Source organism: Heloderma suspectum, chromosome 10, assembly GCF_057233095.1.
Source record: "Heloderma suspectum isolate Gila_16-S chromosome 10, 16-S_ref, whole genome shotgun sequence".
Taxonomy (NCBI): domain Eukaryota; kingdom Metazoa; phylum Chordata; class Lepidosauria; order Squamata; family Helodermatidae; genus Heloderma; species Heloderma suspectum.
In genome coordinates, this window is record NC_139467.1 from 27,281,092 (window position 1) to 27,301,667 (window position 20,576).

General features: G+C 45.7%; 1 protein-coding gene across 1 annotated transcript in view; it reads right to left on the bottom strand.

The window, feature by feature from the left end:
* The window catches only part of PTPRU (protein tyrosine phosphatase receptor type U), a 622,411-nt gene that overhangs the window by 337,283 nt on the left and 264,552 nt on the right, over nt 1–20,576 (bottom strand). The window contains exons 3-4 of the mRNA XM_084815602.1: nt 5,973–6,244; nt 4,123–4,204 (exon numbers count right to left, since the gene is read on the bottom strand). Of these exons, the coding sequence (XP_084671728.1) occupies nt 4,123–4,204; nt 5,973–6,244 (354 nt within the window). The remainder of the gene's footprint in view (nt 1–4,122; nt 4,205–5,972; nt 6,245–20,576) is intronic.

Sequence of the window (20,576 nt, forward strand, 5' to 3'; positions counted from 1 at the left end):
TGTCTCCCCCACCCTGATGAGATTTGTGTTTGTATTTAAATTATAGTAATTATTTCCAAGTCTGTATCTGTCGGTTAAAAAAAACAAAAAAGCACATGCAAATGTTATGCAGATCTGTATCTTCTTTTTGGGTGATGTGTTCCCTCTTTTTTTGCAACGTGCAAGTGGCCACCCAACTGGCAACGATTTTCCAGTGGCTTGAGCAGATGTCTCTTCCAGCTCTGCTGTCTGAAATTTCCTTTGGCTGGAGGTTGAACCTGTGAGCTTCTGCATGCAAAGCATGTGCTTTTCCACGGAGCTATGACTCTTAGCCAACAAAGCCACAAAGCCATGACCAGCTACAGGAAATTCCACAGATAAAGTTAAGCAGCGAGCTCTTCCTTTCTGAGATCTGCCAGGGAAAATGTCCATCCTTTCACCATAGCGTTGTTTGCTGCCCTCCTACTCCAAAATGCTGAAAGCTTGGCCCATAATGACACCCACCCCCATACACATCCACTGCAGCATACACTTCCACTACATGGAAAGAATTCAGGGAGTAGTAGACTGATAATGTAAGCCAAGTCAAGGAACGAAAGACTTACAAGCTAGAAATGAGGAGAGAAGGTCTGCTTTAAAAAAAAAATGTAAAAGGCCCTCCTCTGTGTCGCACTAGTGTGAGACATACACTATGGTGGTACATGGGAAAGGGCCTTCTCTGCTGTGGCACCCTGGCTGTGGAATGCCCTCCCCTTGGAAGCCTGATTAGCACAGACATTAGTTTCATTCCAGCACCATGTAAAAACATGGTTTTTTACCAAAGCTTTTGAGGGCTAAATGCATTCCCTAAAGTAGCACACAGTTTTATTGTTTTAGATTTTAAGTGGTATGAGCTTGCTTAATGGTTAATATGTTTTTAGGTGTTCAAATTATTTATTGTTTTATACGGTTTAAATTGATTTTATCTGTGCGCTGCCCTGAGATCTTAATGATATAGGGCAGGATACAAATGCTTTAAATAAAATAAATAAACAAACAAACATCCAAATAGAATGTAAGGCCTTGCATTTCATGTACCACTTAACAGACATGAGACATTAACCTTTTTTTTCAGACAATCAACATGCAGAAAGTGAGTGTACCTGTATATGCATGTGTATGCATGCAAGGAGGCGCACACACACGTGTGTCCATACATATGTGTGTATATGTAATGAAGCAAGAGGTCCTACCTCCAACCTACATGCACCCAGTTGTCCATGAGAGAGGAACCATGACCGTTACTCCATGCCTCACAGCTTCACCCCTGTTGGCCAACTCACCATATTTGATGGCTTCGTATTTTTAAATTGCAATCGTATCCCACTTTTCCTCTTGAGATTTGATTTGAAAGTAGATTGCCAAGCGGGCTCCCATGAGGTCACCAACCAGCCCCAGACCTGCTTAGCTTCAGTGAGGTGGCTGGATCATGTGGCTTCAATGGCAAGCCCTTTAACTCCCCACCCCTCTTTTTATTTTTATAATATTCCTTGTAGAACAGCTCCAAATTATTTGAGAATTTCTATCTTGGAAGCATATAATTAATATGCAAAACAACCAAGCATATGCAAATATGTTTCATTTGCATACATGTTTGTTATTGTAGGATTCAGGTATGCTTGCATTTCTGTGGCATTCAGAAGGCGGGGAAAGAGCTTAGAGCTCCACTTTGCTAGCCCCTGGATAACTATCTTCTCACTCATCGAGTGGCTCTAACCACTGCACCTCTATTATTGATTGATCCAATTTGATTTAATTCATACCCTGCCTTTCTACCAAGAAAATGGCACTCAAGACAGTTTACAATCCTAGGAACTAAAAAATGATTAAAACAATAAAATGAATACATTAAAAACACAATAGAATAAAAACAGCACCTAACTCAACACACCAGCTTACATGCCAGCTTGAATAAAAACAGATTTGCCTGCCAACAGAAGGTCACTAGAGAGGGAGCCAGCTTGGTCTCACTCAATGGGGACTTCCACAGCCTGGGTGCGGCCCTTCTTTCTAATGGCTAAACTACGTATTTGAATGGCCCCAGGCTTAGTCATGCTTAGGTTAAGACGACTGAAACCAATGGGGCAAGACAGTCATAATTTCAGTGGCTCTGCATTCTAAGTAGGGCTGTGAACCACTTCCACTCGAGGCCCGAACCCCGAGTCAAAGCAGGCCACTTCAGCCACCACTATCACTGCTGCTGCTGCCACCATCACTGCCTGCCACCACCAGCTCCTGAGCCCTGGACATGCGCCAGTTCCTGTTGCAGGGAGTCACCATTTTTAAAATGGCAACTCCCACCAAAAAGAGCCAGCACAGGGCCAGGGCTCAGAAGCGGTGGGCAGTAATGATGGTGGCAGCAGCAGTGATAGTGGTGGCAATGGCAGCAGTGACAGTGGCAGCGACTCCTGTGAGGCACCTCAGGTAAGGAGCTGGAGGTGTCAGCGTGGTTTGGCCAGGATGCCAAAGCTCTGAAGCACACCGAGCGCTTCGGAGAGCCCCTGACCCACTTCAGGTCACTTCATGCCCCCTCCGCTTTGCCTTGGGAAGATCCTGAAATGGCCCGAAGCGGCCTGCTTCGACTCAGGGTTCGGGCTTCGGGTCGAAGCGGTGCACAGCCCTACTTAGAATGCAGAGCCACTGAAATCATGACTGACTTGCCCCACTGGTTTCAGTCGTCTTAACCTAGGCATGACTAAGTCTGGGGCCATCCAAATACATAGTTCAGAGGAGGCAGAGGAGGAAGAAGAGAAGGCAGCAGCCAAGGTAAGGAGCTGGGGGGTTGTGTGGGGGTATCGGGGTGGGGAGCTGAAGTGGGATTCGGATGACCAAAACCTGCTTCGGGTTCAGGGCCGAGTCAGGTCGGTGGGACGAATCGAGCTAAATCGGGCCCACCTCCAAAGCCACCAAGCGGCTTCTGAGTCAGATCGGGGCTCCCTGCACAACCCTAATTCTAAGCATGACAAAGTCTACATCCAACAACCCATGATGATAGTTGCACTTAAAAAAATAAATAAAGGAAGCTTACACTGGCTACTTTTATTGTGAAGGAAAACAGAGCCTTGATCCAAACATGCTCCCAAACCAGACAGGGAAACCAGATTCCTGATTAAAATTCCTCCCCTCCCCTCCCCTAATTGCAAGCAGCACCTTTGGGGGCAAATAGCCAGGGGGGATTTTCAGCAGAAAACTGGTACAGGACCCTGATCCAGATTGGGAGCAGATTGGGAGCCCTATGCCCACTTTTTTTTCCCCTCCCCAAAATATAGGTGGCTAGTTTAAATACACTTTTAAAAAATGTGTTAATAAAATTAATGTATAGCATGGCAGAGGAAGCCAAGGCAGACTCCAATGAGGCCAGCTTCCCAAAAATCTGACCTGCAGAGTCTGCATCAGACCAGCCACCCTTAAGTGCTCACCCTCCGGATTCCAGAGGGCATCTTTCCAGCTTTAAAAAAGGCAAGATATACCGATGGTGGCTGCCATTAGCCTATCATGGGAAAATTATGGCTGTAATCTGTGTATTTTATGCCATTTGCGGCTGTAAAGCACTCACTTCTACGTAAATTGTGGCCGTAAAGTGCTTCATGGCCATCATTTACATAGAAGCGAGTACTTTACGGATGCAACTTACATAGAAGTGCTTTACGAGTGCAAATGGTGTAAAAGTACGAACGAGCAAAGGGCTGGATGTGCCTGATCTTGTCTGGATGCGTCTGATAAAAAATGTGTGCATTTTGAGAAAGTTACTCATTTTTTCAAGTACACATTTCGTGAACGTGAAGGCAAGCTCAGGAATTTGCAAACATTTTTGGAGAAAATGCGCTCCCGTTCACATTATGAGTTGTGAACGTGGCATTTCTGAGTGATTTACAAAACTGAAACGAAATTCTCATACATCCCCGTATTCCACCCTTCCACTGCATTCATTAGGACATCTTCCCAATGGCCATTTCCTAGCAGAAGGTTATTAATATTGTTAGTGGCAACTCACAGAGTCCCAGCCACCAGCTGATTAAAGGAATGTGCACTTGGTAGTAACCTGTGGCAGGCCAATGGCCTACGTGAGGATGGAAATGGTGATTACAGTATAGGAATACTTACAGCAGGGATAATTCAAGAGCAGAATGTCGTCCAATCCTAGATAGCCTCGTCGTTCAGTGGAGATCACAGCCTCAAACAGGACCTGAAGAGGAGTCAGATGAATGCCATGTTAGGGCATTCTAATATGGAGGATCGGGGGGGGGGTTCAGATGAGGCCATCTGGCACGCATGACCATTTATTTATTTACTAGCAAACAGACCTGGTTTTGCACAGGTTCAGATAGCCCTTACAGCAAAAGGTTCAAGCAAAGTTGTGCATCTGTGGGAGCTGGACACATTGTACATGCCCCGTATGAGTAAAGCCATGCCACTGGCACCCCTAGGCATGGCCCCTGGCATGAGGTACACCTACAGCCTCCACTTCATTCCCCTAAGGGGGCTGACAAACAGCAGGGGAAGGAATAGCTGTATAATAAGCAAACTATTCCCCTCCGGCTTCAAACTATGTCAACTGCAAAGCTATACACTGGTTAAGGAGGTCTGCCACCTAGTGACTGAAGATGGCACTGCAGGCTTCAAACATACACATTTAAATTAATTGATGTGATTTTAAAAACAAATAACCCTGAGGTGCACATCCTTAGGGGCCCCTTAGTATGCATGCCAACTTTGAGGTGTCTAGGTTTCATGGCACTATGGCACTGACAGACAGACAAATCCATTATTATTATTATTATTATTATTATTATTAAAATTGTCTAAGCTGACTTGAATGGCAAAAGCCCCCTCAAGATGGCTAATGGAATAGAATTCCATACAATTAAAAACAAATTAATACGATCAATAGACACTAGCAATAACAGCAAACATTGGATTGCTGTTGGGGGGAGCACTTCTTTTTCTTTACTTTTTTGTACTTCTGCCGACCTCCTGGTTCGGCCATGACTGCTGATACCTCCTCTCTTGCACATGGGTGGTGGCATTTTGGCTGCACTGCAACAGCACTCACATCTGAACTCTGGAAATAGAGAGAATGACGATTCTCCACAATGTGGCTCTAGAGTCATCTCCAAGGCCCCGCTGTGTTGTGCAAGGAAGAGAATATTGAATAAGAACCATCAGCCATGCTCCCTAACATAGGCTCATCTGCTCTTTAAAGTTGTGGTCCTCTGCCTTTGTTCTCTCTAGGGATGGCGGAGAATTTCTCCCCGAAACTTTGGGGGGCCGAGCGCCAATGCATTCGGCCCCCCGAAATCGGCGGTGAAATTCTCCGCCACCCCCCCCGGGATGGGACTTACCGTAGCCGAATGTCCCTCCCGGCGGCGGGTCCCGGCGGTGGTTCGGCGGGCTTTCGGTGGGGGCGGCAGCCGGTCTTTCGACCGGCTGCCGCCGCCGCCATTACAGCTGAAGTAAAAAACAACAACAACCCCGTGATAGGCTATGTAACGATTAACGTAGCCTATCACGGCTAGATCTCCAAAGTCAGCCGTGATAGGCTACGTTAATCGTCACGTAGCCTATCACAGGGTCTTTTTTTTTTTTTTTACTTTCGTAGTTCGTGGCCGGGGAGACGGGGCGCTTCTCCCCGGCCTGAATTTCGGCCAGGCGAGGTGGGACGGCTTCCCCCCTCACCTGAACTTTGGGGGGAGAAGCGAAGCGCCTCCCCCCACCACAAAGCAAGCTGCGAGACCAGGTAAGTGACTTTCGTACATCCCTAGTTCTCTCTTGCTAGCGCGTGCTCTCAAACACATGTATCTGTCTCTTTCTCACCCTGTCTTCGTTACCTTTTCTGATGTATTTCCACCTCTCTCTATCACAGTACTTTTATTCAAGAACCAGATCCCCAGAGAACAAAAACCCAGCACCAATCTCCCATTAGCTTTTCTCTAGAAAGGCAATTCTGGGCTCACCTGGTATTCATTGGGCCAAAACATGCTGACTGCCAGTTCAACTTGGTGCCACTGCCGCCCATGAGAGCCAGAGATGTTCCACACCACACTGCCCAGTGGGCCCCCATTCACCTTCACATAGACATTCAGAGTCCCAGGGCTGTGCCCATCACGGCTGTACATGAAGTAACTGAACTGGAGGCAGTGGGTGTCATTCTCACTCAGTGTCTGGAAGAGGATATGCGCTTTCTGCCCTTGAGCATGCTGGGAGGAGTTGACCATCAGGTAGGAGCCTACAATGTAGAGAGAGAATGAGAACACTGATTGTTCATATCCAGCAATGCAGGGATCAGAGATTTTGCCTTGAGTGTTGCTTGCATGAAATCTGCTTGGAACAACAACCTTTTCAGACAGATCCATGATAACTCTACTTTTTCTCCCCCATGTCAAGCACCGCTGAGTACAAGACACATCTGATACACACCTTTGCACAGGGTCTGGCAGACTTTGGGCTTGCAGGACTTAATTAATTAGTTAAAAATGAAGTATGCGTGTGTATTAAAAAAATCAAAGTCAGGAGTTAGTTGGTCATCCTTTTTTTGACTGCCTTCCTGTTGACCGATTCTCATGAAACATACTTCAATGGAAATCTCTTGACATGCAGATTCCATGATCAACAATGGTTTTCACTATAATTAAAGGCAGGAGTTTATGTCCATAAAGCTTTTTCTAAAGAATTAGGCTATCGTCTATAACAATGTACTATAAAGTTTTATTTTTAATATCAAAAATGTCAAGTAATCAAATAAAATTAATTGCAAATTTGAGCAAAATGAAATATGAACACAAAAAAGTCTCTGTGCATCTTTATAAACACAGGCACAGGCCAAAGTACAGTGATATGCCAGTAACATACAGGCTGTAAACAAATCATGAAAGGATTAAGAGACACCTCCAGTTAAGAGTAACCCAGTCAAAATTTAGTTCTTGCTCAGAAAGGAAGTCTCTAGCTGTTAAATTTAACAAAATAACATTAACATTTATGTACACCTTTATAAAGACAAGTGCAGGCCAAACTACAATGATTTGCCTGTAATATACGGCCTGTAAGCACATCATGAAGGGATCTATGTTGCCAGAGTCATGCACACTCATTGGCAAACCTAAAGACCCAAGTTGCCGATAGACCAGAACAAGGATGCTACAGTGGCTGCCCTGGAGTTTACACCAAGAACATTACATTTAAGGAAGTTTTATAAAGATAAAAGATGTAACACTTTGAATGTTTGAATAAACACAATTAAGTTAAACCTTCTGTTAAATTTGATTTTCCTCCACAAACATTAATCATTAATTAATTAATGAGTTGCCCTATAGCCAAAGCTCCCAGGCCAACATACATAATAAAACAAATACAATAACACCTATGAATAAAAACTTTTTTTCTTTACTTCGAATGTGTTTTAAGCAGGACCGATAATTTAAAATAATTTTAAAAGAAGAGATAAATATCCAAGCAGCTAAAGCATAGGAAAAGACCATTAAAAAAAACAGTATTAAACTTATCATTAAAAACAAAACAAAGAGAAATTAAACTTTCTCTTAAAAGGCCTGGAGGAATATAAAGGTATTTGCCTGGCGCCAAAAACGAAGGGCACAATCCTATGGCTGCTAGACAGCGGCTAGACAGCCATAGGATTGCTTGGTTTCTGGAACCGCCTCCCCACCCCCTCCCCCGCCACCTCACAGGCAGCACGGATCATCCCCGCACTCCATGCTTGGAAGAGCAGCACAGAGCAGGTCAAAAAGGGGGCATTCCAGGTGGTGGGGAGTGCAGAAGTGTTGGTACGACACTGCCTATGTGTTGTCTGGCCTCCCCACCCCATGCACTGATGTCCTGCAGCTAGACAGCTGAAATCAACCATCTAGCCACAAATGCAGAGCAGCTGGAGCACAGAGGAGACTATCCCCAATGGATTGCTCCCCAAGTAGGTGCTCGGCAGACCTCTCTAGAGGGAGCATTCCACAATTTGGAGGCCACCACAGAAAAGGCCTGCTCACAAGTAGTCACCCACTGAATCTCAGTATGTGAGGGCACTTGGAGCAGAGCCTCAGATGATGATCTCAGGACATATGAGAAGAGGCAGTCCTTTTTCACTAGAACCCCAAGGTCAAGCAACTGGAGCCAGGTGCAAAAGAGTGGCTTGGGAAAGTGGGGATAGAACTGAGAAACAAGGCTGCTTCTGAGCATATGCTCAGCTTAGGAAATCATGTTCTGTATCAGAACTGGATAGCTACAGTACAGTTGATAGCTATTTCCCCCTGCTTCCGACTGATATGCAGTAGGGATGGGCAGATTCCCTACCTGCTGCTCCACTGGGGAATCTGCCCTTGGGGGGAGGCGATCTGTCCCTCCCCCCGGAATCCTCGCCGGCTGGCTCCACTCCGCAGCAATTCTGCAGAGCTGCCAGCCGGCTCCGAAGTTTAAGATAAATGCAGCCATAAATGGCTGTATTTACCTTAAACTAAGGCCTTTACGGCCGCAAATGGCGTCCGGGATGCCATTTGCATCCTCAGTCAATCCACTCCGAAGCCAACCAGTGGGGAGGATCCATCCAGAGAGGATTCCTCCTGGAAGTGCAGGTAAGCAATCCAATCCTCCGTGGACTTTGGGGGGCTGGATTCAATAGAATCCAGTCTCATTGGGGTCTGTGGAGGATTGCTCCAACTTCCCTAATATGCAGTCAGGCTTCTCCAGGCAAATAATTTGCTAGTGTTTATAATTTGCAATAATTTGCTCTGTCATCTCCAGGGTTTAACTACATCAGCCTGGAAAGACATTAAAGACCTGGACTGATACTTCACCCTTTTATTAGCAGGGGGAAATTGCTTAGGTTTACTCCTCTCTTTGGTTATTGGACTGAAAGAAATGTCTCCCCCAATTGTCAAGGCGATAAGACTGGCCCAATTCAAAGCATAGCCTTTGCAAGATTGGTTGTACCTCCTGCATGGTAGGCTTCTACATCACATTGGCAATGATCCAGCAGACATTTCTTACTTGGACTTTCCAAAAGGCTTTTGACAATCTCCCTCATCAAAGATTCCTGAGCGTGCTTAGCAGTCATGAAATAAGAGGAGAGGTCCTGTCATGGATCACTAACTGGTTAAAGAACAGAAAGCAGAGAGTAGGAATAAGTGATAAATTCTCCCAATGGAGGGATGTAAACAGAGTTCCACAGAGATATTTATTGGGGCCAATGATTTTGTTTTTGTTTTTAACTTGTTCATAAATGATCTCAAATTAGGAGTAAGCAGTGAGTTAGCTAAGTTTGCTGGTGACACCAAATTATTTAGGTTGGTGTATATGTTGCTATTGATACTGGATATTGTTTACTGACCTGATATGTCTTGTTCTGTCCCATTTAAATTTTGATATGTTTTTAAACAAACTGTAATTGAGTTTATGTTGTAGTGTAATATAGGGTAGATCTCCAGATGCTTCGGAAAGTAGCTCTCCAAATGTTTTGGACATCAACTCCCAGCATTTCTGTCCATTGGCCATGCTGGCAAGGGCTTCTGGGAGTTGGTCCAGGCTCAGGGGGGTTGGGTTCAGCATTCTCTGGTATATCAACCTTGAGGGTCTCTAATTCTTCAGTGGTGCTTGGGCCTGGAGCCTCCTCTTTTCTCACCTCTGGTAGCTCAGCCTCTGGGGTCATTATAGCAAATAAACAGTGTGGCCAGTTGTTGGGTCCAAGAAAGTGGGCTGCATCTCTTTTGTCAATTAGCCTTGTCTACAATAGTAGTGTGCTTTGTCTGATTATCCCCCTAGAGATAATCTGGAGTGGACCCAGCTCCTCTACCCCTCCTCTGGGGTTTCTGATGGGGTACCCCATGGGCTCTCCAAACTGGAGACATTCAAGATGAGGCTGGACAGCCATCTGTCAGGGATGCTCTGACTTGGATTCCTGCATTCAGCAGGGGGCAGAACTCGATGGTCTTATAGGCCCCTTCCAACCCTACCATTCTATGATTCTACCAAGGGCTATTTTAGAAAGATAAACACTGGTCCTTCTCTTAGGCCTCCTCCACATCAAACATGGTGATCTCTGGGGTGAGAAATTATGGTTATGGCTCTTGGAAATGTATTGGGTAGAGAGTTTGGGCCTCCAAAAGATGTAAGCTGATGCCCTTGACTTAAGCAGTCTAGTTAGCCCTTAGAAATCTCTGTTTGCACAGTAGTTGGAATACAGCTTAGAGGAAGCTAGATGATGGCAACAGAAGAGGTAACTTTGGAATCCAAACAGATGGCTTTTACTATACGTACCAAAGCCATCATTAACAGCTTCATAAGCACAAGTCTATCTGATTGGCCATGCGGGGCTACAAGGTGGCTTGTAAAACCATCATAAAAGGGTGGGGGAATACAAAAAGAACCAATGAAGCAGATATAAACCAAAACAAATAAGTTGCCATTTTGGTCTCCTCCTTTTTTTAAAGTATAATCACTTATAGCTGTGCCCCATTAATTGTTGCCTCTCACCTACAGCCTAAATTGGAATATTATGTGAAACATAGCTATGTCCTTGTTGAGAGCTACAATTGAATTTACATCTATCGTGCAATGGACTCAAACACACATGCCATCCTGGTTCTGTGTTCGGGGGTTTGTTCAATGAGAAGTGGTATATGAATAATAATAATAATAATAATAATAATAATAATAATTCTGGACACTGGCACGTGAATCTCATTTTCTCTCTCTCTCTCTCTCACACACACACACACTATGTTGCACACTCTGTTGCACACTCACACACAGTGCCATATCATCAGTACTGTTGCTATTTGCATCGTAGCCAAATAGACCATGATAATTATTTACAACTTCCCTGAAAAATGGAAGCTGGCTGCTTCCCTTCAGTCATTAATGCCTCAACACTCCTATCTCCACCTGGATTTAAACCATTTAATTTCCAGTTCCGCTACCTCGAATAATTTAACACATAGTTGCTGCTGCTCACTGTAAACTGTGTGCAGCAGGCTGTTAGGCTGTTCAGAGGCCATTAGCAGAACAAACAGGGTTTGCAGGGCAGCAGCTCAGTTTGGGGCTGGACTGGCTACTCGCTCACCCTCCCACAACACCATTCCAACCATAATTTTTGTGAACCATCCTGATAGCTTTGGCTATTGGGTGGTACAGAAAGAAAGAAATCACAGAGCTTTCCGTATCTCCTGCTCCACTCCACTTTATGCCTTCATGCATCCACTGCTGTCTGGAAGCATGGAGTCTAGAGCATGTCTGCCCTAGAAGTCCATGGACTCCATGCGGCCTGAGAAGGTCACTGCGCAGTGGATTCTGCAGGTCAGATTCTTAGAAATCCGAGCTCATTTTAGTCCATCTCGAATTTCTCCAGCATCCCCAAGTGCGACTATGTCCATATCAGACATACCTAGGAAAGGGCACAGTTGGTACACTAGCCTTAGCTGTGCAAAGGCACTCCTGACCATAGTCAAAACCTGGACATCCAGTTTCAGATCTGGATCCAGGACTACACCCAAACTGTGAGCCAGAGTCTTCAGGGGGAATGTAACCTCTCCAGCGCAGGTTGAATCCCTATTCCTTCATCCGCCTTTTGACAGACGAATCTGTCTAGTCCAGATAAAGCTCTGAATTGCTCACCTTCATCCAGTGCATGACAGACAACCAACACCGATTCAGGGCCAGAATAGCTTCCTTGGATTGAGATGCAAAGGAGAGTTAGAGTTGTGCATCATCGGCATACTGGTGGTACTGAACCCCAAACCTCCAGACAATCTCTCCAAGAGGGTTCACGCATATCTGAGATAATCCTTGCACTAAACTATTTTCCTCTTGCAAGATGAGCAATAAAACTGCAAAAAGGATTCACTCCCAATTATAACCCATATATATGACATGCCCATCTGTCCCCAAAATGATAGCAACGTGATCCAATCAGAAACTGCAACATTCCAAAAGGCACATCCATTGGGGTCAAACTACGTGTTGCGTGAAGCAAGCAGCTTCCCCCTCCCTTTGCTTTTACTCTTGAGCAGGGGTGTAAAACATCTTTCAGCCCAAGGGCCAAATTCCATTTCAGAGAAGTGAAATGGAGTGGTGGGTGGTGTCCTAATCCCCACCCACACCCCAGGTGTTGAGGCTGGACCAGGGTCTGGCAAGTCAGTAGCTGAAGGCACAACAGAAGGACAAGCTGAGCAGAGACCATGAACAGTCCTAGCTAGCTCTGAAGTAGCAAATAGCAAAACCAAGCAGTATAGACAAAATGAGCTAGGGAGAGAGAGAAACACAAGCCACAGTCACAGAGAACAGGGCCAAGCAGAAGGCAGGATAGCAAGCTGAAGCCAGAGTAAAAAAAAAGACATCATTCCCAGCAACTCCTGGAAGCTTCTACTGGGCTGTTTATCCTCAAACTGACAGAGCCCCACCCAAGTCCCCAGCTGCAGTCATTCACTTCAACTGCAGAGAGTCCTCCTCATGAGGAGGGCCATCTACTCATGAGGAGCCCTTGTCCTCCCGAGCAGATCTCTGCTGCAGCTTGGCACATCATCAAGGTTCTCTGAGTTGGGCCTGCCTCCTCTGGCGCCATTGTTCCCTGGGACTTGGGGCGGGGGGCAGTCAGCCTCCTCCTCTGAGGCAGATACCACTCTTCCCGAGAGGCTGGGACCTCAGCATGCTCTTCCACAAGCTCAGGCCCCTGTCACAGCACAAGTCCGGGCAAGGCCTGGGCATCGTCCTCCATTGGGCCCTCTAACTCTTCCTCCTTGGAGGATTCTTCCAATGGGGATATGATAGGTGTGGCCAAAGAAAAAAGGGGTGGGGTCCAAAATGCCCAAAATACCAGCATGTTTGCTCTGAGGGATGTGCAAACCCACCCGGTCTGGGTTCTCTGGGGGCCCGCCCAGCCCCTTCCTCGACTTGGAAGTCCCTGTGCTTGGTGAGCAGCTCGCACTCACCCCGGTGGTCTCGTCAAGCTCCGCAGTCACGATTTTTGAAAAACATAATGGCGATCGCAAAATGGGCATATTTCTGCATGCATGAAATGTGCATTTTTGTGCATATGCAAATACGTGCATTCACAAAAAGTGCATTTTCACACACGCAAGTATGTGCATTCGAAAAATGTGCATTTTTGCTCATATACAAATATGTGCATTTTTGCAATCACTATTTTATTTTTCCAATAATGGCAACCATGGAGCTCAATGAGGCCACCGGGTGAGTGCAGGCTGCTTGCCGAGCATTGGCAGGGGGCAAGTGGGGGCAGGGGCTCAGTGAGCGGGGCTCAGGGTGCAGGAAGGGGGGGGTTCCACCAGATTCCCAGACAGAATCGGGTGTCTACACCATTCCTATTTAAAAGCTCTCACTGCCAGTAAATAAGTTTTAGGAGAGATATTTCAACCTTCCTGAATGGCAGGAAAACTGCACAAAAGCCAGGAAGCCACCAAACAGTTGGTAACTAGGGAAAAGGGGTTGGAGCTTTCTGATGAGCACCAGAAGACTAAATTGAGACCCCTGGAGGGCTGGTTTTGGCCCCCAGGCCTGAGGTTCTACACCCCTGCTCTAGAGTAAGTGTTCACAGCCCTGATCCAGATCAGAACTGCCTGTGCCAGGAGGGGAGTTTTAAACCTTTGCCCCTCAGTCACCTAGTCCCCCAAATTCTAAGCACCCCCCCAAACACAAGGGGGTTAAAAAAGGGGAGACGCTTCCATTAGTGGGGATGGACTTCCAGGAACCAAACAGCTGAGGGGGACCCCTGCTGGCATGCATTGATCCAGATCCAGATCAGGACACTCATATTTATGCTAGTGTAAATACAAGAAGAGGGGCTGGATGCATGCAACATGATGAATGTAACATGTAGTTTGACCCTAAATCCCCTGACAAAGAAACCCAAAAATGCAGTGAACAAAAACAAAATGAGATTTTTCTTGTTAACATGCTATCTGTCTTAATAGTCCTGGATCCTGTAAGTAAGAAGAATGGCCCAATTTATTTAAATCTAGAATTGTTTTCTTGACAGCAGCCCTTTAATTTTTAATTGCATTTACTCATTTAATTTACACGAAGCCACATGATCGTCTTTTTCTAAGATTCCTCCCCAGACATATTCCAGCTCCGGCAGAAAGAAAACACAGCAATTAAACCAGAGTGTGATCAACCGCATGCAAATAAACATGTGCACCTTCTCTGCCTTCTACTGGATGACACGAGAATTACTGTCACAAATTCTATAGGGCCCCGATACGGCCAGTACGTTCCAGTTCTAATATAGCCTGCAGAACAGGAAGCGACACATCTTCAGTCCTGTCAGAGGCTCAAAATCTAGAGCCCAAATCTAATCATAAAATAGAATCACAAGTGGGGGAGGGAGAGAGACAGAGACAGAGACATCCTACATCATTCCTTAACAGCATCTGCTTTCACATTTATTCACCTTTGGGTTGAGTTCATGCAGTGTCACTTATCTTGCTAATTTTATCAGCTACTTGGAGCCCTATATGGGGTGGATGGGTGGCAGAGTGAGAGGGAAATAGTAGGGACAGAGATGAGAGGAAAAGGTTGGACTTGCCAGTTTTCCAAGCCAACATTGAAATCCTTCATCCAAGATATGATGTTCTTTAATTCAAGAGAGAGAGAGAGAGAGATGGCACAGCCAAGCAAGACTGCGGCAATTTATTTATTTATTTATTTATTTATTTATTTGTATTTATATATAGGCCCTGAATGTGTCTCACAAAACATGATAAAAACAATCATAATCTAAATAAAAAGAATTCATTAAAGCAATAACGAAAATATTAAATGCAACATTACAAACAGTTACTCTGAGGATCAGACAATATCAAAAACAGGTCTAAAATGAATAGCAATCTTTCTGAAGGCTGAGAGGAGAGGAGGCAAGTAGGCTGCCCAAGTAGAGTGTCCATGGACAGTTTGAAGGGCTGTCCAGTCTAAGCCATAAGAGTTGAAGGACTTTTTCTCTCTACACATGCATAGGATTGCACCCTAAATCAATCAATCACAGTCTTCCCCACTATGGTGAGCATGGTATTGTATTTCTAAATAAATTATATGAATGATTTCCCAATGCACGTATATGTAAACTTTATGCAAATCTGTGTACTCTTTTTTGGTGATCCATTTCTTCTTTTTAGATGATGCATAAGTGGGCATCCTATTCCCAAGGGAAGGAATTCCAGAGCTTGGGCATCACTACCCAGAAGGCTCTGTGCCACATGCTCCCTATGTGCACTTAGGTGGGGGTGGGATGCAGTGCAAAGCTTCCCCAGAAGTTCTTCACAGGTGAGCAGAATCATGCATGCACAAGTGGTTCCTTGGATAACTTTGGTCCAAACAGTATTAGACTTTAAAGGTAACAACCAGCACTTTGAATGGGGCTCGGAAACATACCGGAAGCCAGTGCAGACAAGATGACAGTGGAATCACATGCCCCAAATAACGTGCTCCCATCAACAGCCTGGCAAGCAGCATTCTGAACCAGATGTAATATCCAAACATTCTTCAAAAGCAGGTCCTCATAGTGAGTGCTGAAATTGTACAACCTGGATGAACCTAGACTTAGGGATGTACGGACTGTGTAAAATTCACCCCATCTGTGTTTTGTGGATTGTCAGGTGCCTTTTGTTCTGTCGTCCGTCCACAGGCAGATGTGAATATTATTATTTTTTGTCATGCGGAACAATACACAAATAATCAAGTAAGTATTTACATAAGTATTTACATAATTTACTTTAGTACATAACGTTTAGCGTATTGTCTCCCATTGCATTCAACATTTCCTCAGCAGAAACTTACATATTTTTCCACAGATGTATATGCATCCATTTCAGGAAAGTTAAAAAAAAAAAAATCATCCGAAAGTTCATAGACTCTGCGCGGCCTAAGAGGGTCGCTTCACAGAGGATTCCACAGGTCAGAGTCTTAGAAATCCAAGCTCATTTTAGTCCATCTCGAATTCTCCAGCATCCCTACCTAGTCTCTTTGTTAAAGTGGCCAGATCAGCCTTCTCCATGAAGGTGCACCAAGTGTAGCAAACACACTGAACCCATATGATCACTATAGACAGCAACTAAGATGAAAACCTAATCACAATATAAAAGTATGTGGCTTTTTAAATTCTAAACTTCTAATAGAGACATTGGTTTTAATTTTTACTCTTGCCTAGAGCTTATATATCAATGCATTTTATAGAATTATTATGTTTAATGGATAGAGTTGGTGTATGTATGTGTATGTATGCAGTTGTATTCTTAGTTGGTATGGCCATGATGGTTGAAACAGCAAACAAACAAATAAATAAAAATATAAATTTACTCATTCTAAACAACAACAGCAACAGCACTAAGTAGTTTTTTTAAAAAAAAAAAACCTCAACACCTGTCCATAATTTGTTTTGTTGTTTATTCATTCAGTTGCTTCCAACTCTTCGTGACTTCATGGACCAGCCCACGCCAGAGCTTCCTGTTGGCTGTCGCCACCCCCAGCTCCCCCAAGGTCGAGTCCATCACCTCCAGAATATCATCCATCCATCTTGCCCTTGGTTGGCCCCTCTTCCTTTTGCCTTCCAGTTTCCCTAGCATCAGCATCTTCTCCAGGATATCCTGTCTTCTCATTATGTGGCCAAAGTACTTCAGTTTTGCCTTTAATATCCTTCCCTCAAGTGAGCAGTCTGGCTTTATTTCCTGGAGTATGGACTGGTTTGATCTTCTTGCAGTCCAAGGCACTCTCAGAATTTTCCTCCAGCACCACAGTTCAAAAGCATCTATCTTCCTTCACTCAGCCTTCCTTATGGTCCAGCTCTTGCAGCCATAGGTTACTACGGGGATGTCCATAATTAAAACCTCCCAAAGGCTTAGGAAATACAGCTAGTGGCTAAAAACAACAGTAAAACATGCCAATATGTTTGGGGAGGAGCATTCCTCATTGAGGTACAACAACAAAAAAGGACCTATTTATCGTCACAAAAATCCTGTGACATAGATGGATACCATTACTAAATTTATAGAATGGGGACTGTGGATGCAGCTAGTCATTGGCTACTAGTCATGATGGCTATATGCTACCTCCAGGACCAGAGGGATAGCACCTCTCAATACTAGTCACAAAGGAGCAACAATGGGAGAGAGCTATTTCCCTTCCGCCCTGCTTGTGAAAATCTTGGGGGCATCTCGTTGGCCATTCTCAGGAAACAGGATCCTGGAATAGTTCAACTCTGGGTATGATCCAGCAGGGTTCTTCTTACATTCCTATGATAAGAGAGAGTGACCAAGTGCTCAGGGCCACCCAAGGAATATACTACTGATATGGGAACTTAAATCCAGGGCGTCCAGCTCCAAGCTCAACTAGGGATGCTGGAGAAATTCGAGATGGACTAAAATGAGCTTGGATTTCTAAGAATCCGACCTGTGGAATCCACTGCGGAGAGACTCCTGCAGGCCGCGTGGACTCCTTGGACTTTCGGATGATTTCCTTTTTCCTTTCCTGAAATTTACGCATTTAAATTTGTAGGAAAATACATAAGTTTCTGCTGAGGAAATGCTGAATGGAATGGGGGACAATACACTAAATGTCCTAAGGTAAATTATGCAAATACTTGACATAAATACTTATATAATTATTTATGTATTTTTCCGCATGAGGAAAAGAAAAACATATCTGCATCTGTGGGCAGAAGACAGAACAAAAGGCACCTGACAATCCATGAAACACAGACGGAGCGGATTTTACACAGTCCATACATCCCTAATCTCAACACTATATCCATTGTACCACGCAGCAGCTCGCACTGGTGAGGAAAGGCTCTTGAGGGTGTCAGTTTATTCACCACCATCTTCCATGTTCCCATTCCCCTCTAAGGATCACAGCCTCAGGACGGTGGCGCAGAGGTTTCCCGCCGCCTGAGGTGGGAGAACAGGCACTACTGCAGCACCCCAATAGCTGCCATCACAGCTGCAACGGAAATCAACACCTCAGTCATCACTGTCACTGTGGTGACCCCCACACACGCACTGTTATCACCCACGGTCAGTGGAGGATGGCGGGTCCGATTTCAGTGGGGCTGTGATTCCATTCTGGGTTTCACTCAGAACCAGCCAGAACTCTAAAGTTGCTATCCAAGGTGCTGAGCCTAGTTGGGAGATGGGGTCCAACACCTTGGATAGCTCCTTTAGCATTCCGGCTGATTCTGACTAAAACACAGAATGGAATCACAACCCTACTGAAATCGGACCCACCAGCCTGCACAGCCTGCAGTTGACACCACCCACCCTTTGGCTCACTCTGAGGACCCCCTCTGAGTGAGCAAGAGGGCAGGTTGGTGGGCTGGCTGGAGAGCTGCATTGGCCAGAGAAAGCAACTGGCGTAGCTCTTCCGAGAGCTGCCTGGAACCAAATGCTTGGCTCTGTGGGGTGAGAAGGGCCAGGGGGACTCTCTGGAGCACCCACTGCAGCTGTCAGGAGCGCCCTAGCTGCCTCTTGCAGTCCCCTCCAATAGCCTACTCAGGATACAGATGACAAGGATTCTTTCCAAGGCTTTATTCCTTTATTACTTTATGACTCTTTCAAATACTAATCACTAGCGACTAAGCAAGGAACAGCACTGGGGAAAGATAGCACAGCAGCCTAAGCTCCAGGTAAGGCAGTTGGTCCCTGTTTGAAGGGGAACCACAGGAAGACTCTGAACTTATGGGCTAGGGAGAGATCCTCCCTCTTTCCCTTGGGTCCTCGGGACGCGACCGTTGTTTGAGCACCAAACGAGCAGAACGCCTCCTTTCGGCGCCCTCCATCTGATGTCGCTCCCTGCGTCTGCGCCGAGTGTCCAGCAAGCCCCCCTCCAGCGCTCTCTCACTGCCAGGGTCACTATCTATCCCAGGAATGCTGGCAGGAGGAATCTCTGCCAGCTGCTGTGCTTGTGAGAGATGAGTGAGCTCCTCGCCCAGGGATTGCTGTTCTTCCTCAGAATCAGAACTGCTCTGGGGCTCTATGGGCTCAGTTTCCACCCTGACAGCAGTGCCATCACATTGACCCAGTCATTTGGCAGTGGGGAGCCCTCCTGGTGGGAAAACACAGAATTCACTGTTCCTTCTGCTCTACCATTTGGGGTGAGGGATTCACCCCACTTCATGGGAGGGCTGGCCCTGAGACCTCAGAGCCAACACCCACCATTTTGAAAAGAAAAGCTCTATAAAGTGGAATCCAGTCACATTGCTTACTGACATGTCCATTTCTTTTTTCTCTCCCCCCCTCCACCTTCTTCTCTCCTCCTGTGAAATTATTAATGTGCTAATGAGGCTGGGACTACTCAGTCCAAAAACACCATTCCCAACAATGTTGCTTTTTGCCTGCGCCTTCATCTTGAATTGCAGCCAAGAGATGTCTTTTGAAAGCCATCCTTTGCATGGGCCAATCTGCCAGGGTCTCACTTATGAATGATGGATATTTCCTTCTTGGAATACCAGCCAAGGATGAGACTAAAATTAAACTACTGCAGGGGACCTCAGAGAGATGATATCCTGCCTCAGCGGTGAGGGCAACAAATTACAGACTCAATCTTGCTAGGGGTGCTTTTCAGCTGGGGGGTGAGAATGCAGCTGTCTCAAATTCATAGGGCCTCCTTCAGGAAAGACCTCAAAGACTAATCCTGTCTTGCTTCAAGTACAAGAGGCTATTCTTATCATCACCTTCTGTTATTTATTTTTTTTGGAACATTTTTACCCCAGATTAAAGCACCCTTCCCCAACCTTTTAGCATGTCAGAATTTGTTATGAGCTCAAACCACATCCCATACACCAGTGGTGGGCAACATGTGGCCCTCCCAATGTTTTGGACTACAACTCCCATCACCCTCACCAGTGGCCATGCTGTCTAAGGCTGGTGGGAGGTGCAGGCCAAAACAGCAGGAGGGCCACATGTGGCCCACCCTTGCTATATACTAATACCGAATTCTAGGGATGTCAGAGAATTTTGCCACGAATCTCGGGGAGGCCGAACGCCAGCGCATTCAGCCCCCCGAAATCGGTGGCGAAACGCTCTGCCACCCCCCCCGCCACACCCCGGGATGGGACTTACCTTGTGCGAATGTCCCTGGCGGCGGCGGCTCCGCTGATGGTTCAGCGGCGGTGCGGCGGCAGCGGCAGCAGGGGCCGGTCTTCCGACCGGCTGCCGTCGCTGCCATTTCCAAGTTAAAAAAAAAAAATGTGATAGGCTACGTAAACATTTACGTAGCCTATCACGGCTAGATTTTTAAAAAATACTGTGATAGGCTACATAAATGTTTATGTAGCCTATCATGGCTGAGTGAAAAACAAAAACCGCGCGTACGCAAATGGCGGCGCCCATGGGTGCCGCCATTTGCGTTCCTTATTTTGGCATGTCTAGTCTACGTAAACGTTTACGTAGACTATGGCGAAAATAAGGGGAACGCAAATAGCGTAGCATCTACGCTATTTGCGTTCCCCTTATTTTCACCGTAGTCTACGTAAATGGTTATGTAGAATACACATGCCAAAATAAGGAATGCAAATGGCGGCGCCCATGGGCACCGCCATTTGCATACGTGCAGTTGTT